Consider the following 23,813-nt stretch of genomic DNA (forward strand, 5'->3'; position numbering starts at 1 on the left):
GGGCTGGCAACTGGAATTAAGAAACAGTGGGCAATCATCTGAATAGAAATGGTTTTTGTCTCTATCGAGAGGAGGGATACAATTTAAGTTTTGGCAGCAGAAACTATATGATTTTGCTAATATTGTTTGTTAAATTGGATGAATTTTGCAAAATCAAAGGACTTGGAGAGAGGGCATGTGCTTATAAAATTATTACTACTCCAATATGTGTTAAACTTTGAGTGTATTGATGGTCTTGACGTGGTTTGCATCAAACTGGCATTGGACAGGGTGTGGTCCGTCATCGCTTTGGGGATGCACTTCAAGGAGATTGGAGTTGGGTTAGGGTTTGACACTGCCAGAATGATGTTGTCGGTGGGACCGTGGAGGAGCCGGCTCATGGGACAGGCACTTATCAAAAAGGTATGTGGTCAGCAGACAGACATGTCAGCTGTAGGGCTTAGAGGTGGGCGTGGTCACCTGACACGTTTGTGTATAAGGCATCTTGTAAACCCTATCCACGTTACTCTAATTCCACTCCTCTGGAATGTGCTCACATTCTCAAATATAATGATTCTTTATATGAATCCATCAGCAAAACAATCACATTCTCTGGGCATTTAAAGAAAAGACTTTTAATATTTTATCAAGCATAACCTAATAAGGAAATGTGAATCTCAAAAACATTGCTAAAGAATTTAAGGCGGGTAGTTGCAGAAAAACCTATGAGACTACGTTCTCGATTATTCCTTCCAAACCAGGTGCACAGAAACAGTTTGTCAGCCAAAGTAGGGGATATTCTTGTAATGTCTGAGCTCTTTAAGTTAGGATTCCCTTTATCCAGGTGTATTTACAATCCAAGTGTGATCATGGTCAGACGGTCTGTTCTTGGCGAGCGTGATCTGACCCGGGCTTGGGTACGGCTGCGTAGGATGTGTTGTTGCTGTGTCCTCTGTAGAACACCCTCACCACGACAGACACGATGAACATCTCCACGATGAGCAGATGGTTGTTCATAACTGAGAGAACGATAGAAACACAAAGTTAAAAATCTCCATCAATATTCTAGCATCAATTAAAAATTCATAGCAAATGTGATTCCATTCAGCTATCCCAGGCCCCCAAAAGATAACATATCTAAAAAGAACACATCTCGAAACCTACCACACAGAAGTGGGCATAGTTGTCTAAAATTTCCACAAACAGACATACTCATCGCAAAGTCTGATTTTGAGATTGGGAGTAATTTAAAAGCCTTTGAAGAGAACAGACCAATTTCCCTTTCAATTCAATTCAATTCAAAAATATCTCTATTTCGATAAAACTTTACCATAAAAGACGTTTGTAATACACATTAAAACTGGTTCATTTAAAATGATTTATACAGCAAATTGTAAAATTTCTAAAAGCGTCTCTTACAAAAATCCCTATATACTGAAAATCAAGTCAGAGCCCTGAGACATTTCCTTCTAATAGACCAGAGAGCGCCCAAGTACTTGGCCATAGGGAACACAATATGGTCCGACAGATCAGTTTTTAGGACTCTGAAAGCGGCCAGACACCTCGCAAGGCCCAGATTCCTGCATAGGGGAGCAATCCAGTACCTTCGGATCTCTCGATAGGCAGGGCAGAGAAAAAGGATGTGGAGTCAGTTTCATCCGAAATTCTGCATGCTGGACAAGTACTGCTTGCATCGTCACTCGATTTAGATGTAAGAGTTCTTATGGGGAGGGACCCATGTCTCCACTGTAGGTATAGTTTCCTCAATATGGGGGGATACATTTTATCCAGAGTTGGTTCCATATTATGGTTGGCCTTGTGGGACAAAAAGGAGGCTGTCAGAGTCCCGAGATTTTGATGATTGAGTAGCAAGGACAGTTTGCTATCACGGTAAGACTTGACTAGTTCCTTTTTAGGGAGGAGATGGCAAGTGTTCAAAGGATCAGACCACATTGTTGGGAGACCCAAGGCCTCCAATTCCAGTTTAATGGAATTAAGCCATTTAATTTTTCCAGCGCCTGGGATAGCAAGGACCTCCTGAAGTCCTTCTCTGTAGCTGGCCAATTCTGGAGTTGTCCATAGTCTGTGCCAGAAGGCCAGTGGGCGTAGGGCCAAATCCTCGTCAAGCGGGCATAGGCCTAGGTCCATCCTGAGGGGGACAAGGGTGGTGCTCGGAGGTAGCCCAACAAGATTTCGGATGAATTTATTTTCCACCTTCAAAAGCATTGATGTTTTAACGTGGCCCCAAAGTTCGGATCCATAGATAACGGCCCCCTTGGCTTGAGATTTGTATATCTGTATTGGAGGGCCGATAGGCCTAATTGAGGATTTATTGTTTGCCAAGAGTTTCATAATGCCCCCCGAGTGTTGGGTCAATTTAAGTGCTGCCTTCTCCAGGTGTGTGTTCCAAGTAAGTTTATCATTTAGCACAATGCCCAGATATTCGAAGGTTTTCACTCTTTCGAGCCTGATGTGTGCAATGCTTGGACTAAAATGGAATTTCTGTGGGGGGTTGAGGACCATGAATTTCGTTTTGATGGCGTTAATTTCTAATCCATGGGCCTCACAGAAGTCCACAAAGCCGTTGAGGATGCGCTGAATGCCCGTTGCCGACTTTGATAGTAACAATGTGTCGTCGGCAAACATGATGGCTGGCACCCTTTCAGCGGCTAGTTTTGGGGCATCAGAGTTGGGTACCCCCGCTAAGTGGGAGATTACCCCGTTGACATAAAGGCAAAACAGGGTTGGTGCAAGCACACAACCCTGCCTTACCCCCCTGCCAACGGGGAACCTCTCGGACATTGCACCCATCCTACCACATCTGACCTGGGCGAAATTAGTGCTATGAAGGCGGATTATCATTTTCAGTAGGCCTTCAGGAACCCCCATTTTAGCAAGGACCTCCCACAGCTTGTTCCTTGGGACCAGGTCGAACGCAGCCCTCAGGTCCACGAATACAGTGTAGAGGCTGCCACCCTCCAACTGCACCGTTTTCCAATGTATGAGGACAAGACGAAAGACCTGGTCGATGGTGGAGACCTTCTCCCTGAAGCCTGCTTGAAAAGGGCTGAGGATGTTAAAATCCCTGATCCACTCATGTAAGCGGTTTAGCAGTAGCTTAGAAAAGAGTTTTTGGGATACATCGATCAAGCTTATTGGCCTGTAATTGGCCGGGAGGAGGGGGGACCCCTTTTTAAAAATTGGGACTATTTCGGCCCCCGGCCAGGTCGAAGGAATTGGCATGCCTTTCAGAATGGAATTGAATAGCACCCCGAGATAGGGAGCCCAGATTTTAGGTTCGTGTTTGTAAAGGTCGCCTGGGAGCCTGTCCAGGCCCGGCACCCTACCTGCAGCCAGGGACGTAATTGCCATAGTGATTTCCTCTATACTAAAATCATCCATGTCAGTTACACTATTGTTAGTGGAGTGGTGCACTTCTGCAGGTTCGTTCGACATCTGGTCACTGCTATGTGGTTCGTATAAAATGTTAAAATGTTCCTCCCATACAGATGGTGCTATATTGGCCTCAACTGCTACAAGTGGTTCGGCCGAGCCGTGCCTAACGATCTGCCAGAAAGTCCGTGAATCTCGGCATGCAAAGGCAGCTGTTATTTTAGACCAGTTCCCCTCATCCCAGTCTATTTTTGCAGCGTGGAGGGCTGATTTGTACGCTAATCGTCTCTCCCTGATTATGTTTGAAGTGTCTCGTGCTTTGAGTGATTTCAGTAGTGTAGCTTTTGCTTCCCTACAGGAGGCATTGAACCAGGTGGCTCTTCTCTGCTTGGACTTGTGAGGCCTGGCCACTGGGTTCAGCACCTCTGCAAGGTTAGTGCATAGTTCTGAGTGAATGTTACCGAGTTCAGATAGTTGTGCCGGCTTGCATGAAGGGGGAGTGGATACCCCTAAACTACCTGTAAAATTAATTTCAGATTCGCTAACTGAGTGATGCATACAACGCTCTACTTTTTCCAGGGCGGGGACGACTAGTGCATAGAGTCTCTCAATGTTACTATGGTTCTCCAGCAATTTGGCCCATTTGATTCTGCGCCTATTGCTGGATAACACAAGGTCAGACTGTAATGCAGAATTGTTGTCGACCTTATCTATTTGCCGGCCATGGATCTCGAATTTGAGTGAGAGCAGGTTGTGGTTGCTGTCAAGTCTGGGGATAACTCGGAAGTCTTTCACTTTCCTCCAGTCCCTAGTTGGAACCATTATGTAGTCAATCCGTGACTCATAGCCCGGCCTGTTAAAAGTATTTTTAGGCGGGATGTCGCCTTTGGTCCGGCCATTACAAGCCCTCAGCGAGTGACTAAGTGTGAGGGACATTATTTGAGTGGCGAGTGGAGACCATGCCCTGGTCACTGGATCTGTCAGGGTAGGGATATTCCACAATTCATCCTCTTCACTAGATATACCCACCAGGTAGTCAGGGAGTGGTTCATATTGCTGGTTAAAATCTCCACCTACAATTAGAGGGGAGCAAAAATTATGTGTGTCAAGGAACTGAGCTAGATCCTCCACTGGTCCCGAGGTTGCTGCAACCCCCACTGGTCTTGAATATATGTTAATCAATGTGACCTTCCCTCCGCATGGCCATTCAAGGGAGACACACTGGAAGTCACAAGAATTGGTTTCCAGGTGTGTGGCCCTACATCCCAAGTGGGACCCAACCCAGATCGAGAGTCCTCCTGAAGGTCGGCCCTTTCCTCCCCATTTTGCTTCAATATCAAAGATAGCGAAACCTTGCCGGGAGTATTTTTCTCTTGCCCATGTCTCTTGTAGGAGACATACATCGTAGCCCTCAATGAGATCCCCCCCAATCAGGCGTATCTACTTTATCCAGTATTTGGGTGTCTTTCATAGATTCACATGCCTGAATCATTCCCCGTCGCCGAGACGGGAGCCTCCGGTACATAAAAAAGTAATGTCCTAAGGACATACATAGAGAATATAGGCCGAAGGGCCTCCCCTTATGGGGCCTTTCCACGTCCTTATGTAAAAGGACCGAACTCTCATCGTTAGCCAATCAGCTCCGACCTCCTTCTAGAACCTTCCCGGGAGGAGCCTCCGTCCCTCAGATTTTTCTACCGCACGTTGTGCTAGGGAGTCTCCAACCTGAGCTCTTCAGGTTTCCAAAATTCGAAGTCTCAAACTTCGCCGAAATTCACTTGTACGAAAAGGATTTCATCCTAGCATCGACTAAATGTCGGAATCTAATAAGAAAACTTCGTCCATGGCGGACTCACAGAAGAAAGCCCTCCTAAGGGCCTGCTCCTCCTGCGGCAAGCAGCGGATTCAAGCGGAGGACAAGCACGACCTGTGCATATATTGCCTGTACCCTGACCACGTCACTGACAAGTGTAGGGTGTGTAGAGCCTTCCCAAAGAAGACGGTTAAGGAAAGGGAAACTCGCCTTCGCGAATGGCTCGACAGGCTTAAGGTCCGAGACACTCTGGAATCTTCCGAGGGTAGTGTCTCCGCGACCTCCAAAGTCTCCAAGAAGAGACCCAGGGTGCAGTCCCCTGGAGAGACAGACACTCCTCCTAAGAAGGCGCACACGAAGCCTTCGGAGGCACGCTCCACCTCCTCCGTGTCTGTTAAGGATGGCCAGAGGTTCAAGAAGCCCGCTCCATCTACTAAGCGGACCACCTCAGTCACGACCACTGTGTCGACCACTACGGCCTCATCGCCCTCCGCGGCGACCACGACGACCACCACTGCGTCCTCTGGCGCACCGGTCTCCTCGACCATTCCTCTCAAACCCTCGAAGGCCGCCTCTTCGTCACCTAAGAGGTCTAAATCTTCAGGTACGCCTTCGCCGAAAACACCTCATACCGAAGGCTCGTCACCCAAGACATCGAAGTCAAGTTCGTCTCCTAAACAGTCGAAATCAAGTTCAACAACCACACCTTCGACAAAGGCATCTCAAGTCCACGACCCTACCATCGGTAAGGCGGCGAAACCCTTATCCCCACAAAAATTGGTACCATTGACCCTGACGGAGGTGCCCAAATCACCAACACACATGGCGGGAGCGCCATCTTCACGCACGTCGTCGGAAGAGACCCCGGCGCCATCTTGGAAGGAATCGAGATTGGTCGAAGTCTCTATTCACTCGAGTCCTACACCCTCGGTTCGCCCAACGGTGGACTTGGCACCCGAAGAAGAACAAGACACACTACAAAGTGAAGAGTCGGGCGAAGATCAGGAGGTTCACGAAGACCACCAGGACGTCCAAGAGATCCGGGACGGAGTGACGTATCAAGGCAGCTCCCTGACCGTAGACACGGTGAAAACCCCGATGATCTGTTTGCCACTGTCTCTGGTCAACGATTTGAAATCCCTGGTGCAGGACTATAAACGAAGGTTCCCGGACGCAGACAGCGGTGCCCAGGTACCGGTCACCCAACCGCAACCGGCGGCCTCGCACCCTTCCGCTCCCCCGGCCCGTCCTCGGAGCCAACTCCGACCGCAGACACAGGCGGAGGACTCATCGGAAAGCGAGGAGGACGACACGGACTTAGAGGAAGGCGAGGTGCAAGACGTCGCCTCGGACCACAGAGACGACGATGCCGATGCTGCGTCATCACACCATTCGTCTGCCCCGGCATCCCCGAGACCGCGCCACTCTGAAGCGGCGGACGTGGGAGGTTTCCACAAACTGGTGGACAGGGCTGCAAGGCGGTTTCACATGACGGTGGAATCCGCGGAAACGGAATGCTTCCTCCATGATTTCAAGGAGCACACACAGAAATCGACCAAGTCTATTCCTCTGATAGACTTTCTATGGGAACAGGGCAAGAAGCTGATGCTCACGCCTGCCTCGGTGCCGGCGGTGGTTCCGCGCCTGGACAAAAAATATAAGGCCCCGAACTCCGCACCTGCCTGCCTGACCGGCCACCCCAAACCGGACTCGGTTGTCACTCAGGCGGCCCAAAAACAATCCCGAAACCCCTCCTCGCCGCTGTCCGCGCCCCCGGACAAGGAAGGAAGGAAGCTGGACACCATAGGCAAGAGGTTCTCCACCACATCCGCCATGTCCATCAAGGTGGCAAACTCCATCGCCCTCCTGGGCCGCTACAACCGCCAGCTGTGGGAAGACATAGCTCCCTACCTGCAAGGCCTGCCGGCCACGGTCCAGGACGAGGTGAAAGCTCTTCTGGCGGAAGGACAAAACTCCGCGGCTGAAATTATCGACTGCGCCATCGACGCAGCAATGACGGGATTCCGCCAGTTGGCCGGGGCTGCCGTGCTCCGCCGCCAGGGCTGGCTGAAGGCGACGTCTTTTCGGCAGGAAGTCCAATCTAAGGTGCTGGATATGCCGTTCGATGGGCAATTCCTCTTTGGGGAGAAGATAGACGAGGCACTCCAGGCCATCAAAAAAGACACCGACACGGCGAGGGCTCTGGGCTCCCTCCAGTCCCGGAACCAATCCTTTCGGGGAGGCCGCTCCAGAGGTCAGTACTCCTACAGAGGTTCCTACCAAAATCGGTCGTCCTATTCCTATGGCAACAGGAACCAACCCCAGCAGAAACAACAGTCCCGACAGTCATCCTATGGGAGATCGTCCTTCAGAGGCAAATCCGCCAAGAAGGGCGCTGGCGGCCGCCAGTGACCACTTACTCCAGCCAGTCCCACCACCGTCTCAATCCTTTCGAATTGGGGGAAAACTGACCCACTTCCTCCACAATTGGCGAAAAATCACTACGGATCGGTGGGTACTACAAATAATTCAATTTGGACATTCCCTCGAACTGGTCAACACCCCTCCCAACACCCCTCCGCTGAAGCGTGCTCACAGACACCTGCACCTCCTTCTCCAGGAAGTCTCTGCCATGTTGGTCAAAGGAGCCATCGAAAAGGTCCCGGACTCCCAGAAAGGGAAGGGTTTTTATTCCCACTTCTTCCTGGTCCAACAGAAAGGGGACAAGTGGAGGCCGATCTTAGACCTCCGGGCGCTCAACGCCTTCCTAAGGAGTCAATCCTTCCGGATGGTCACAATCCAGGAGATCCTAGGAGCACTGGAAAGAGGCGACTCGATGGTCTCCCTGGACTTACAGGACGCCTACTACCATGTCCCCATCCTCGTCAGGCACAGGAAATACCTAAGGTTCGAAATAGCGGGCAGACATTACCAGTTCAAGGTCTTGCCGTTTGGCCTCAAATCTGCCCCACGTATCTTCACAAAGTGCTTGGCGCCCGTGGCTGCCTTCCTGCGACAAAGGGGTCACCAGGTGTTCCCCTACCTGGACGACTGGCTGGTGAAGGCTCCTTCCCCGGAGGACGCGCTGGCTTCCTTCAACGCCTGCAGCGCTCTTTTCCAACAGCTGGGTCTGACGATCAACCTCAAAAAATCATGCACTACTCCGTCAACGAGGATCACCTTCCTGGGGGCAACCCTGGACACGGAGCGTGCGAAGGCTTTTCCCTCAGAGGACAGGATCTGCAAAGTACTGTCTCTGGCCGCGGCGGTGGCCAAGAAGCCTCGCATCAAGGTCCGGACGTTCACCTCCTTGCTAGGGATGATGTCCTCATGCATTCTCCTCGTACCGCACTGCAGGCTCCGCATGCGCCCCCTACAGGAAGCGTTGGCGAGACAATGGAAACAGTGTTCAGGCTCATTCGACGACATTCTCACAATCACGCCGGCCATCATAAAGGCCCTGCTGTGGTGGAGAAACAGGACTCACCTGACGGCCGGATTGCCGTTCCTCCTGCCGCCGGCACCACTGGTCATCACGACCGATGCCTCACTGGAAGGCTGGGGCGCAGTACTGTTAGACCTTCGAGTCAGCGGCAAATGGGACGCCCAGGAGACACAACTACACATCAACCTCCTGGAGCTGAGGGCAGTGTACCTGGCTCTACAGGCCTTCCTGCCACGCATCGGCTCTTCCCCTGTGCTCGTCAAAACAGACAACACCACGACGATGCACTACCTGAACAAACAAGGGGGAACGCGATCTCTCTCTCTCTCACGAGAATCGCAAAAAATCTGGAACTGGTTGGTGGCGCACGGCCTCTCCCTCAAGGCGGAGTACGTTCCAGGGAAGGAGAACACTATCGCGGACGCCCTCAGCAGGCAGACCTCTCTCTCCCACGAATGGGAGCTCAACGGCGACACGGTGGCCCACGTCTTCTCACAATGGGGCACCCCGAGGATAGATCTCTTCGCGACGGCAGAGAACACCAAATGCCGAAGCTACGCAAGCTGGCATCCCCAACGGGGGTCGCTGGGAAATGCTTTTTCCATCGGCTGGTCCAGCGTGTTTGCGTACGCTTTTCCGCCGTTCCCGATGATACCGAGGCTCCTCCGGAAGATGAGGACGGAACCGTGCACGCTGATACTGATTGCTCCGTACTGGCCGAGACAACATTGGTTCTCGGATCTTCTTCGCCTATCCATCAGGCCCCCGATTCACCTGCGACAACTCCCGAACCTCTTGACAATGTCCGGAGGCCAGGTACACCACCCGAACCTCCGTTCGCTCAACTTATCGGCTTGGCTCCTGAGCACCGTGAGTTCGGGGAGCTAGACATACCACAGGACTGCAGGGAGGTACTGGCCAAAGCGAGAGCGAGCAGCACGACCAAGACCTACTCGCTGAAGTGGAAGAGGTTCTGCGTGTGGTGTTCGGAACAAGACTTACACCCGCTCCGGGTCACCCCAGTCCAGCTGCTACCGTACCTACTGCACCTGGCTCAATCGGGACTGGCTCACGCCTCCATTAAGGTTCATCTGGCTGCGATTTCTAGGTTCACCAGGACCCCATCGGGACCCTCCCTCTGGTCCAGTCGACTGGTAAAGCAATTTCTAAAAGGACTTTACAGATCCTTTCCGAGGCCTCGGAAAGTTCCTCCAACCTGGCAGTTGAACTTGGTGCTAAACCAATTAATGAAACACCCATTCGAGCCCATACACCGGGCATCGCTCAAGCATCTCTCCTGGAAAACGGCTCTCCTGCTAGCCCTGACGTCGGCCAGAAGGGTCAGCGAACTTCAGGCGCTGTCCATTCAGGAACCGTATCTCCAATTCAGGCACGACCGAGTGGTACTCAGGCCCAACCCTAAATTCATTCCTAAAGTGCCGTCAGACTTTCATCTGAACGAACCAATTGTCCTCAAGTCGTTCTTTCCGGACCCTTCCACGGCAGCGGAAAGGGCGCTGCATTCCCTGGACATTAAAAGGTGTCTCAAATTCTACTTGGACAGGACCAAAGACGTCAGGAAGTCTTCTCAACTCTTTGTAGCCTACAGCAACCCGCGCATGGGGTTGCCCTTGACAAAACAGAGCATCTCACGCTGGATTTCTTCAGCGATTGCTTTCTGCCATGATCAGGCCGGACGGCCTTTGACAGACCGAGTGGCTGCCCACTCGACCAGAGCGATGTCAACGTCAGCGGCGCTCTTCGCTGGAGTGACGATCCTGGACATCTGCCGAGCGGCGACATGGAAGTCCCCGCATACCTTCTCCAGGCACTACTGCCTGGACATCGAACTGCAGAAGGACGCTGCAGTGGGACAAGCGGTGCTGCGCCATCTCTTCCAATAAGGTGAGCCTTACCTCGTCCCGCCATCCAGGTATGCACATTCTTAATGGTTTTCTCTGCTATATGCATGAATATATATTACCATGTTTTCTCTCAGGTTGCCTGTACTTTCTATAGGCCTACTGTATGTGAGAATGTGCCTTACCACTATGCATGTATAACTGCTGGCTACTCTGATTCAGGCATGTGAATCTATGAAAGACACCCAAATACTGGATAAGAAATGCGTTACTTACCTGTAACAGCAGTTATCCAGTATTGGTGTCTTTCATAGATTCACATGCAACCCTCCCGCCTCCCCGGTAAGGACTCACGTACCTCTAGGTCTACATTGCGACACCCTAGCTGGGTGCGTACGAAAATCTGAGGGACGGAGGCTCCTCCCGGGAAGGTTCTAGAAGGAGGTCGGAGCTGATTGGCTAACGATGAGAGTTCGGTCCTTTTACATAAGGACGTGGAAAGGCCCCATAAGGGGAGGCCCTTCGGCCTATATTCTCTATGTATGTCCTTAGGACATTACTTTTTTATGTACCGGAGGCTCCCGTCTCGGCGACGGGGAATGATTCAGGCATGTGAATCTATGAAAGACACCAATACTGGATAACTGCTGTTACAGGTAAGTAACGCATTTCTTATTGGATAGCCCTGCCACATTCCAGGAGAGAATGGAAATTACACCCGGAGCCTCTAGTGTACTATTGATGTCTGGTATCTGAGAACTGTCATGTGCTAAGGGTTTGCCATGTTGACTAGGCGGAAGGACGTCCAAAGGAGCGCTATTTAGTTTGGGGCTATGTGGTATGGGGGGGGCTTATCTTTAGTCCTCATATGGGGATCAGTATTTAATGGCTTTGGTGGGCGGGTGTCGTGCCAACCTGGCCCTACTCTAAGTTTGTGAGCCTGTACATGATTTGATGTTTGTGGAGGAGTTTGACCACCCATGTGTGCGTTTGCTACAATGTGGGTGAATAGATCACCCATTGAATAAGACTGAGAGCTTTTTGGGGTGGGTGATGAAGGTGCGATGGTTGGCAGGTGTGGAAGTCAATCCACTTCCTCAAGACACCCGTATCTATTAGAGATCGGTGCCCCGTTCCAGCCTCCAAGTGCATCTGCCCAAAAGTTACTTTGCCCTCCCCATGTATGGTTCCTCTCCGGAATCCTTCTCCAATTCCCCCCCTGGGATGAGTGGAGGCGGGGTGGATAGAAAAAAGTGAGGGGTCTGGCTATTATTGTTGAGGTTGAGCTATGGTTAATCCAAGAATAAATGGCGTGAGCTGTGTTTGGGTCCTCGAAGGATACAATCACACAATCGCCACTGGTGGACTTTTGTGTGGTGCTAACCCAGGGTACCCTCCGCACCATAAGGATTTTACTCCTTAGGTGGTCGGGTATTGGTTTATTGACGTCAAACCAGTGGATCACCTTGTTCTTTAAGGAGGCAAAGTTTTCCTGCTGGTTATGTGTCAATTCAGTTACCCCGGTCAACACGACAACGTAGGAACTAACCTCGGGGGGGAGATCTACATATCCCCTTGAGCGTATGTAACTGGTACTAGCTCTCTGCGATGTTAGAAGGTTAGATTTCTGGCCATTTTGCCTCGGATTGGGCTGATCTGTCAAGGGTGGTACCCTTTGGCCGGGTGTAACTAATAGGGGTGGCGGAAGAGTTTCAGCCGCCGGTTGAGTAGTGGTCGTCATTGCCCTATTTGGAGGATTATAAGTGTTTGCCTTGGTTCGAGGTTTAGGAAGTGGTTTGGCCTTGGGGATGACAATGGGACTGGCAGAAGAAGAAGTTACAGCAGGGGGGGAAGGCAGGGTAGCATTGGTAATTCCCAGGGACTTAGCCTTCATAGGCGCCTGCAAGTTCGCAGCAGCTTGGGTCACAGGGACAGATGGTACTGTGGGAGGCGGAGTTCCATGTGAACATGTTGGTTTAGCATTCTGCATGGTGATAGTGGCCAAATTTAAAATGCTTTTTTCTATTTCCAGAAGCTGTGTTTCTATGTGTGTAAAACTCACTTCTAGAGGGGAAAGAAGTTTTTTAAGTGTTTCCCAGACAACAGTCAGAAACTCAACGTCCTTTCCTTTAATAGTGCAGAGCGGAGTTCCAGCAGTGTCACTTTCTATGGTGAGATCATTATTTTCTTGGATGACTACTGTATGCGGGGGAATGTTTACTAAGCACGTTTCCAGGGGAAAAGTCTTGGTTTTTGGCAGCGGAGCAGGGGGAGGTGCCTTAGTTAGTAGCTGGGCCTTGGCAATTTTGGCCTTTTTCCTTGAATATGCCGAGGTGTGGTTGCGCTTCCTTTTGTTGTGGTGTGGGCCATTTTGTGGCATGGGGGAGTTGCCACCTTTTGGTAGCGTAGCGTAGTTGGTTATAGCTTTAGGGGACGAACCCACATCGGTTTCCTTCTTTTGCTCGGGAATTACACACGGGTGGAATTGTGGGGAAAGAGTGGGTTTTGGTGGAGATCCCTCCTGTAGCAAGGGTATACTATCCACTTTCGGTTGATGAATATCGGCATTTGTGACGATCAGAGTGGGAACAGTGCCAAGCGAGCGCTCTGGTGTTTTGGCCCATGCAATAGGCCCAAGGGAGGATTTTTTGGCAGCGGTTAGCTCAACTGACAATCTTCTAGCATCTTCAAGTTCTATAGAGACCCTATGTTGCATCTTAGTTATTTCGTTATCAATTGCAGTGTGGTTCCTAGTGATAAAATCGTCCAAGGTACCATTTTTCAATTTGGATTTGGCCGCTCTGTCTCTAAACTCGCGGGTTGCCATGGTAGGCACAAAATGAAATGAAATACCTGCAAGGAGAACGTGAGGAGTAGAGTGGTGAAATCAAATGGGGTGGCCCAGTCCAGTCTCTAACTGCCTCTAACGGCCCGCTCTTTGCCCGGTCTTCGCCCCGGGCTGCGTCCCGCGGTGCGGTATGAGCCCCTCTTAATTTATACTAGAAGGCTGGGGGCGTGGCCGCCGGGGGAAGAGGCACCAGCTGTGAGGAGCTAAGGCTGCTGGTCCTCGCAGTCCCCCGGTAGGCTCGCCGCTCTGTTAAGCCCCGCTGTGCTCAACCTGGGAGCGAGATTGGCTTTCCACCGGCTGTGGACGCTCACACCAGGGAGAACGGGGTCGGGCAGGAGATGAGCGGCACCCGCGGAGCGGGTGTCGCGAAAGGTGGCCTCAGAGTTTTGTGCAGGCAGCAGGAAATCCTCACGGAGAGCGTCAAAGGTATGGCCAGGAACACCCACTCTGTATGCAAGGCTCGGCTCTGATAACGCCGAAGGCTGGGGGCATGGCCGCCGGGGGAAGAGGCACCAGCTGTGAGGAGCTAAGGCTGCTGGTCCTCGCAGTCCCCCGGTAGGCTCGCCGCTCTGTTAAGCCCCGCTGTGCTCAACCTGGGAGCGAGATTGGCTTTCCACCGGCTGTGGACGCTCACACCAGGGAGAACGGGGTCGGGCAGGAGATGAGCGGCACCCGCGGAGCGGGTGTCGCGAAAGGTGGCCTCAGAGTTTTGTGCAGGCAGCAGGAAATCCTCATGGAGAGCGTCAAAGGTATGGCCAGGAACACCCACTCTGTATGCAAGGCTCGGCTCTGATAACGCCGAAGGCTGGGGGCGTGGCCGCCGGGGGAAGAGGCACCAGCTGTGAGGAGCTAAGGCTGCTGGTCCTCGCAGTCCCCCGGTAGGCTCGCCGCTCTGTTAAGCCCCGCTGTGCTCAACCTGGGAGCGAGATTGGCTTTCCACCGGCTGTGGACGCTCACACCAGGGAGAACGGGGTCGGGCAGGAGATGAGCGGCACCCGCGGAGCGGGTGTCGCGAAAGGTGGCCTCAGAGTTTTGTGCAGGCAGCAGGAAATCCTCACGGAGAGCGTCAAAGGTATGGCCAGGAACACCCACTCTGTATGCAAGGCTCGGCTCTGATAACGCCGAAGGCTGGGGGCGTGGCCGCCTGGGGAAGAGGCACCAGCTGTGAGGAGCTAAGGCTGCTGGTCCTCGCAGTACCCCGGTAGGCTCGCCGCTCTGTTAAGCCCCGCTGTGCTCAACCTGGGAGCGAGATTGGCTTTCCACCGGCTGTGGACGCTCACACCAGGGAGAACGGGGTCGGGCAGGAGATGAGCGGCACCCGCGGAGCGGGTGTCGCGAAAGGTGGCCTCAGAGTTTTGTGCAGGCAGCAGGAAATCCTCACGGAGAGCGTCAAAGGTATAGCCAGGAACACCCACTCTGTATGCAAGGCTCGGCTCTGATAACGCCGAAGGCTGGGGGCGTGGCCGCCGGGGGAAGAGGCACCAGCTGTGAGGAGCTAAGGCTGCTGGTCCTCGCAGTCCCCCGGTAGGCTCGCCGCTCTGTTAAGCCCCGCTGTGCTCAACCTGGGAGCGAGATTGGCTTTCCACCGGCTGTGGACGCTCACACCAGGGAGAACGGGGTCGGGCAGGAGATGAGCGGCACCCGCGGAGTGGGTGTCGCGAAAGGTGGCCTCAGAGTTTTGTGCAGGCAGCAGGAAATCCTCACGGAGAGCGTCAAAGGTATGGCCAGGAACACCCACTCTGTATGCAAGGCTCGGCTCTGATAACGCCGAAGGCTGGGGGCGTGGCCGCCGGGGGAAGAGGCACCAGCTGTGAGGAGCTAAGGCTGCTGGTCCTCGCAGTCCCCTGGTAGGCTCGCTGCTCTGTTAAGCCCCGCTGTGCTCAACCTGGGAGCGAGATTGGCTTTCCACCGGCTGTGGACGCTCACACCAGGGAGAACGGGGTCGGGCAGGAGATGAGCGGCACCCGCGGAGCGGGTGTCGCGAAAGGTGGCCTCAGAGTTTTGTGCAGGCAGCAGGAAATCCTCAAGGAGAGCGTCAAAGGTATGGCCAGGAACCCTTTAAACCTATCATGCAGTTCATGGCAGGAACTGCACCTGGAGATGCCGCACACCACTGGTCAGTACCGGATACACGCCCTGTCCCTTGTCAGAAACTTCTGGATGTCCCACACTCCGAGAACGTGCTTGAGTTCTCCTCCTGGGCAGCCTCTCCTCTTGCAGGGCCAGGCACTCTCCTTCCTTCTGAAGAGACAGGCAGCCAGACTTCCAGAGACTTACGCAGAACCTCAGCTTGACCAGTGGGTGGCAGAGGTGAGGCGATGCCCCCTCACTCCTGGGAGACTAGCTGTCAGGAGGATACCAGACTGATCACACAGCAGTCCCTTCCTTGGTGAAGAAAACAGTGGAGCTGGAACAAAGTAGGGTAATTTGAATCCCATGCCTGAGATTTAGTTGCTTTATAATTTCTGCTTTTCTAGGTGTGCAACTTTTCTAGACAGGGGAGGAGAATCCACCGTCTAAGGCTTCAGAACCAGTTTGGGTTGGTTATTTTCTATATGCCATTTCTGTATGTTCCAGGTAAACAAAAAGTGATGGGAGGAATGCTCGCAATTTGTCTAACCACGGTCAATCGTTTGGAGTAGCATTGCAACCGATTATACTTTTGCCCACAATGCCACCTCATTTTGGACCCAGCCATATGCAAATCAGTCTTGAGCAGTCCAGATCTAAGTACGCCAGGCCAAGACCTCTCACAGGAGGTAACAATGCCATTGGCTTCAAGCAGGTATATCCAACTCAATGGAAAAATTGAGTATGAGATATCTTGCACCAGCAGCCATCAGCCTTCCTGAAGCAGAAACCATGAACAGGCAAAAGGGAAGGTCCTGCCTAGAAACTTCATCACCTTGAACAACAGAAACTGCAGTCTCCCACCTTGCCCAGTACCATCTACAGAAGGACAAGGAAGGCAAGAAGAACTTTCAGCAGCTCCTTGCTAACAAGGCCCTCAATGAATCTATCATGCCAGCACTGTCTCGACTCTTCACTTAAGCGTCTAGATCTTCACCCTCCCGCTACAGGAATGCGAGCACAGTTTCACTGCCTGGGGAAGCTGTCCGTATCCTCCATCTTGAGCCATTCAAAATGGGTCCCATTGGCCCCAATACTCACTCTCCCCACATGTATCAAGCACCTATTACACACAAATACACTCAACATATACACAGAATGCCAGTGAATGGTTTGGGTTCATATTCAAAGCAGAACTTTAGATGAGAAGGCTCCGTAGACCGCGCTCTTTTCTGACACAGAAGGAGGTCCAGGCTTCTTTGGAAGCACCAGATTAGCATGACGCCGTGGTCAAACAAAAGGCCAGGATAGCCGTTTCACATGCAGTTGAGCAGTCAGGGCACGGGTACATACTCGTTCATCATGCAGGGGACATCCCTATCCCAAAAGTAATATTATTTCCAACCATTGGCTTTAATGTTAGGACATATGCAGACAACATAGGGCATGCCTGTGTGTGTATGTGTCCATTCCATAAAGCCATACATATTGGTTTTGACACTGCTTGTTTGTTTTAAGGCTATACCGGGAACATTTTGGGAGGCTGTGGAGAACTGGGAGGTCTTCATTAGAAGTTAAAGGCTGAATCCTGATCCAAACAAAAATTTGCACAGGGACCAGAATTACAAGTTGTGTAATATTTATCACAGTTTTCCCCAGATGGATTCTGAAAGATGCTGAATTTACTGGGGACAGCGGCCCACCAAATAGTCAAAATATGAAAATTTGATGACTTAAATACCGACTCTGCATGTTATGCCCCATTTTCAAGTCAGAAATCCACAATATGAAGTAGTTACCATATGCGGTAAATACCTCGCCCAGGGTTAGTGGCAATTACCCTATGTGGGATATACCCAACCCTATTTCGCCCAACTTGTAATGAAAGCTATAATGTGCAAGAAATAGACTGCAGCTAAGGGGGAGGCACAGTCTATTGCCAACAATGTGAGACATGAGGAGGTGCACTTCTGTGCAGAATTTAGGAGTTTAAGCCCATAAAATGGATACGCCAACACTATGTCGGAGTAGAGTGGGCTCTCTTGCACCCTATAGTATGTAATATAGCCTTATAGCCCGCTGTTACGGGCTTTACCGGCTATTAAAAGCCTGCGTCAGGGTTAAAGGCCCGAGCCGAAGGCAAGGGACTTTAACAAGGCAGCTGGACTTTAATCGCCGGTATAGCCCAGCTACAACGGGCTATAAGGCTATTAGAACATTCTGCCACTAGAGGGCAGAATGCTCTAACAAATTAAACAAAGCCTTCAGGGATCGTGAAGGGATTCAAATCTCCTCGGAATCCCTGAAGCCTTTGTTCACAGTCGTGTGAACAAAGAAGCATTGGAATGTTGGAACTCTAGGCTTGTACCAACCATTATAAGCCCGGAGCACTCCATTGTTTTTCTAATACGTGACATAAGAGGCTGTTCGGATGCCACCGGTGCGACCACCGAAAATAACCTAGTAGTCTGGAGTGAAGAATGACTAAACTTGGTCAGGCTCATATGAACACTTGGTAACACAGTGTAGCTTATAAAAAAAGCATTGGCAAAACCAGTTTGTCTTGCCTACACTAGGTCTTGGCTGTATCAATGTTTTTAGCCTTGTTGTACAGAAGTGCTGCTTCTGTGCAGCATGGCTGGGCTGGAATGTAAAAATAAAAGTGCAATGACGCAGCCAGCGCTGGGCACGTACTAGTGTATTTTTTATTGCTGGGAGATACGGTAAGAAACATTGAGGGAGGGCGATGCTCGGGATTAGACTGCACCAGACATGGCATGACCTGAGGAGGGTTTGCGTCCCTGGCCATGAGTCAATGACATGACTTCTTCGGGTCATACAGGAGCAACATTCCTCCCACAGGTGACACTTAAGACAAGCACAGTCAAAGAACCGACAACCAGGACAAGCTAAAAGAAAAAAATAAAGTGCCTTCGGAAGCACAACCAGTGGAAGGACATACACTGGAGAAGGAAGCAGTACTTCGGCCATGCTCCAGAAGAGGGGCAAAACATGAAGAGGAAGTGAATCTGGGACAAAATAAGAGAGTAGAGATAGAGATACAAGTGAGAGTGAGAGAAGGTGGAAAGAGAGGGGGAGGGTATGGAGAGTGAAATCAGAATGGGAGGAGAAAGATGATGGATGTATGGGTAAATGGGTGGATGAATGGGTAAATGGGTGGGTGGATGGATGGATGAACGGATTCGAAGGCCTGATGCTAGAATAGTTACAGGGGAATGCTCCCCTTATGCTCCCTCTCTCAGCACTATGTGGGCTGGCTTGGACATTTTAGTTTCCCAGTCTGGAAAAGCTGCTACTTGTGGGGGTGGATGGGCTGTGAGTGTGATCTTAGATACCTCCACACTGTTGGAACCCTCATGCACCTCTCATGCTCTGGGGGACCTGCAGTGCACGTGGCAAGGAAAAGGTGGAGACTGCCGCTGGACAGGCATTCCGATCTCACCTCTACCGAAAGACAGACCGCCATACCTGGTTCGGTGGAGGGTTTAGATTTAAGACAGGAAGAAAATGGCGCTCAAGCAAGTTCGCAATGGAGTTTGAGGCGTGAACAATGAATACGGTGCTGCCAGGTCAGGGGAAACAAACCCAAAGAACCTCTGCAAGTGTGTAGGTCTGGGCCCACACTGTAAATTAGAACCAAGTCCTGTGCACACGTATTAGGGTATTAGTTTTAGAGTAAAAACCACTATTCAAAGTACTATCTGTCCAGAAATTATGAAGGTCGACATCAGGAGTATCTTTATGATGATTTTATAACAGGTTTCTTTGATAGATACAGAAAGAAAAACCAGCCGACACGTGTTTCGTCACTAGGGAGTAATCCTGTGACTCTACAGGGCTGTAGGAACGAAAATCAGATGTGCGAAAGTCGCTGGACCGGTGATAATTCCAACCCGGTCGTAACATGGGGTTAACACAAATGCTACGATGGAAGGGGAGGACAAATCTGTCTCTCTTCCAAGGTGTTCTCTTTTCAACAAAAAACACAAACGAGCGGATGTGTAAGTCCGTCTGACAGAGAGACCTTCGCTCCCTGGTCTAGCGGGCGACTGTTGCGTCTCGATACCCGGAAATCGAGACGCAACAGTCTCGATGGCCACGGCTCCAGTGTTTATCTCTTGAAGTTCCCAATCCAAGACGGTGTTAACCTTTTCTCTGTGATGCCATTTCCTGCTTTTTGCATACAGGAGTCTTTTGGGAGAGAAGGTTGCATCACAACACATTCTTTCCCCTATTTTCACAACATTTGTTGCACATTCAGATACATTTGTGTCCCTAATTCCTCGCTCTTATTTCCTTCAGCAGGATTCCTTTGGATTCTTCCTTTTGCTAGACCTAATGCTTGGCTTTTTCTCAACCTTGATTCAGGGACATTTAGGTGCTTTGCTTTTCCCTCTCAGCAGTAACTATCAAGGACAATCAAGACTTGCCTATATTGCCAAAGAGTGTTTTTCTGCAGTTTATGGATTTTTCCTCTTAGTTGAGACCCTCTTAAGGAGGCACTTAACGCCTTTCACATACAGTACAGTCTGCGGGGTGCCACCATGGCATACAGGAGGATGAGCCCTTTCCTCGGGCAGTCAATGGAGGAACCAGAGGGACCTTCCCTGCATCCAGGCCTTGACAAATGCATCCACACCTTGGTAAAGATGGACTACTGTTTATCCCAAATGTTTGCAGGAAAAAGTAATTTTCTTGATGCATATATTTACCTTTTAACCCACCTCAGTGATTCATCTAAGACTGGTGTAGGATACAATTTCAGAAAATTATGCCTGGATCATGCTTAGACTTGCCCCTTTCGTATACTCACGCTGAGACCTTGCTTTGGAGGAGTACGGAGGGGCGCAGGCCACTGTGCCGGTGTTGGCCAAGATGGAAAAGATGGAGGTCTGCAAAGCACTGAGAATGAGTTGAATCTATAGGGTCAAAAAAGGTTAAAAAGAGTGTAAACATAGGCTCACTTCATGCATCAGTTTAGATCAATTCAGCAGTCCAACCTTAAGTGATCACTCATTTGAGAACCCATCCACCCTAGCATTCATCTGCAAATCTGTTAATATAACGTTCTTTAAGTATCTGTCATCTTTTGCACCCAGGTCAGTATCCTCAAATACCAGCTCATACTCTTTTCAGGGCAGCCTCCTTCAAAATCTACCCCCTCACGCACCCGCTTTCTATAGCCCCCGCTTCCTTCAGCACCCACCCATTTCAAAACCCAGCAAATTCAACACTGGTTCATTTCAGCTCCAGCCCTCTTCATACCAATCAACTTTAACAGCCACCTAGTACACCACTCACTGACTACAGCATATGCTTCTTTGATCTTCTACTCTCTTCCACATCAATGCATTGTCCTCATTCACCCACTTTACCATTTGTTGACTCATTGTCCACTCACTTCATCGTCCATCTGCCCAGAGGCTGACCTGCTTACCGTGTTTGCCAATGCCAATCCCATGCAGTATTTGTGAGGTCCCGCCACCACCACTAGCTTCCCGACCCACCTCCTTATACCCTTTCCCCTATCCACACCCACCCACCTCGGCATTCACACACCTGATCTTCCAGCTATCAATGCTCACCACGTCTGGGACTCAACACATCAGGGGTGTGTTTACCAAGATTTAGCGCTGTGTTTGCGTCACAAAAGTTATGAAAATTGATGCAAAATCTTTTTTTTACTTTCCAGTGCAAAACTTGTTTGGAAAAATGGATGGTAGCACAACTCTTGTGTACTTTGTCTATCTTGGATAGGTACTTGCACCTGGCGTGCAGGGAGGACTCGGTCTGCCACGACTGCAGGAGCCTCAAGGGATTCCTGTTGATAGTGGGCTGCACGACAGGAGCTCTATGACGCTAACTTGAAGAGTCAGAGGAAGGAGCACAAGCTATGGAGGATCCGGGATGTAACAAGGGTCAATGGCAGGAACTCATTATTGTATTTACCTTCTTGTACATGCTCCACCAGGGCAATCCCATGTCCCTAAGAAGGGGTGCGTGATTTAGCCACATTTCCACTCCTAACCAAGATGGTTGTCATTATAGTTTGTGCTGCTAGAACTCCCCCCTCAAAGATGTGGCCACCATTTTTAAAGATTTCCATTCCGGCCTGACTCATAGAAGAGGCTTTGGGCTGAGAAGGATGTGGTACAATCCTTTCACATCCCCTACTTTTCATCGCTCACCTTAGACAGTTTGGTCAACATTTACGAGCCCCATGTGCCGCCGTAGCAACGCTTTTTGTGATGCTCAGACAGGGCAAACCACCTAATTATATTTATTAAGGCACGCAAAGCTACTTTGCATGGCTTTGAATGGCCTCTTAGATATAGAGTGTGGCAAAACAGCGCAAATTGCTGCGTTGCCTTGCTCTGCGCTCTGCTCTGCGCTCCATGGGCGTTGCGATGGGTGTTTCCACCAAACACCCATGGATTTTGATACTCTCAGATTTACAAGACCATGTAACTCTGGGGATGCACAAAAACCTTATGGCTGCTAAGGTGAGGAATAGTGAGAAATAACCTTCTTTCGCCTCCTTTTTTCCTCTTTCTACGTGTTCTACATTCTGCAGCTCACACAGAACGAGGAAAAAGCCTCCCAGTGCCCCTTCCTGCACAAAAACAATCCTGCCAACAACTCAGGCACCCTTGCATCATGGTGCAAGAGTGCCAGCGTTGGCCCTAGGCAACCAAACGTCACCATTGCAGGGAGAAAGCACAGGAATGCACCGTATATCATAAATACAGCGCATTCCTGCCCTTTCTCTTTGACACAGCGCAGCAAGAGGACTTGTTGCGCTGCTCTACGCCAAATCCCCATCAGTGAGCCCTTCTGTGCTCGTGACTTTTGCTCTTTCTCTGTAGTTGTATTTCCTACTCTCTTGCCTGGCAGCATATTTGTTGGACTGGACTCTTTTCTGTCTCAGGGTAACTTTGGTGCTTTGATTTTCATCTTCTGCAAAACTCTTCATCTTTTTTCAACAACTACCAATATTGCTGAGGCGTTTTCTCTGCCATTTGTGGTAATTCCTCCAACCAAGGGCAATCTATCGGAGACACGTGACACCCTTCATAAGGCACCATGAGTACAAGGGGGAATCTCTCTTTTCTCAGGCAATAAAGAAGGCATTCAGAGAAAGCCAATTTGTTGTAATTCTTTCATAGACCCCAATGCCATCAACTCTTTAGGTCTTGGTTTAAGCCATGGGTCCTTCCAAGACCTGGGTTAAGTTACAACAATTTTGCCTTTAAAATACAGCCCTTACACATACCCTAGCATTATGTTTTACTGAGATCCCAGTACCGCCTTCTGGAGCCTCCCATTTTACAGGATTACTCCTGGAATTAGGGGACTTTTTAAAACTTTAGTCCCACCTTCAGATTTACGCCTGGTGAGTTAAGTAACATTTCTACGCACCATCAAGAAAATGTTTGAACTCCCTGATATTCAAGAATCCACAGAGGAGGCTCGTTGCGATATCCAGAAAAATAGTACGGCGTTGCTAACATCACTCATTGTAGCCTATCGGCAGCCTACATCGCCGTGGTCGAGAGGACCCGAAGGACACTATTTTCAAGAATGAGTCAGTCCGATCTCATCGTTCCATTTCCTTTTCTGAACTCATTGATATGACCCTGTTAATTGAAAATAGACTTCAAGAGAAGCAACATCATCACAGAAAGAAGTGTTGCTTCCTTGCTTGTTTGAGGCTCTACAAGAATCTATCCCCTTCAACGTTTGATTCTTTGGAAAGAATATCCAACCAGTGAACGCTCTTTGGAAGATGCTTCTGAAGATCATGCCCCATGTTGGTTTATTCTTCCTTCCAATATCATCCCGATACACCCAGAGCGTCCACAGGGGGGCGTAAAGTTAACCCAGCAGAAACTGAACTCTCTAGAGTGGTTTTGGTTCCATGGTGGCTGCGTGGTCATATAGCCCCACACCCGTAGCCACACAGGCAGTTTGCCTCTCTTGTTTTCTATTCTCTCTTAGAGGTCCTCATTCCTGGTCCCAGGACCATGAACCAGTGATGGCAAACCCACATCCCACTGTCAGTAGGAAGCCTTGGTGGTTTCCCTTTGGTAGCGGCTGGCTCAGCCACAGTCTCGGAGGAAGGGCTGAAAAGTCATGAGAAGGGGCATATGGATAAAGGGGTTTAAGAGCCGCAAAGTTGTTCAAGGGCAGAATGTCACACATTTGGGACCAGATTTACTGATCTTTCAAGCAAAGCAATGCCGCAAGGGGCCTTGCAGACTGCGTTCCGTGAAAGGAAGAAAGAAATGCACCCTATCTACTAAAATATGGTGCACTTTTGCCTCCTTCTGAAGCTGGTGCACTGTGCGCAGCCGAGCGACAACACAGGAAATAAAGATAGTT

At 50.4% G+C, this 23,813-nt stretch overlaps 1 protein-coding gene across 1 annotated transcript in view; it reads right to left on the bottom strand.

Annotated features, from left to right (window-relative positions):
• Positions 1-594: 594 nt before the first annotated feature.
• Positions 595-23,813, bottom strand: part of LOC147669095 (organic solute transporter subunit alpha-like) — an 83,388-nt gene continuing 60,169 nt past the window's right edge. Inside the window, exons 8-9 of the mRNA XM_086948231.1 lie at positions 20,245-20,350; positions 595-998 (exon numbers count right to left, since the gene is read on the bottom strand). Coding sequence (XP_086804357.1) covers positions 853-998; positions 20,245-20,350 — 252 coding nt within the window. The 3' untranslated portion in view covers positions 595-852. The remainder of the gene's footprint in view (positions 999-20,244; positions 20,351-23,813) is intronic.

This window comes from Lissotriton vulgaris, unplaced genomic scaffold (assembly GCF_964263255.1).
Source record: "Lissotriton vulgaris unplaced genomic scaffold, aLisVul1.2 SCAFFOLD_3332, whole genome shotgun sequence".
Classification (NCBI taxonomy): Eukaryota; Metazoa; Chordata; class Amphibia; order Caudata; family Salamandridae; genus Lissotriton; species Lissotriton vulgaris.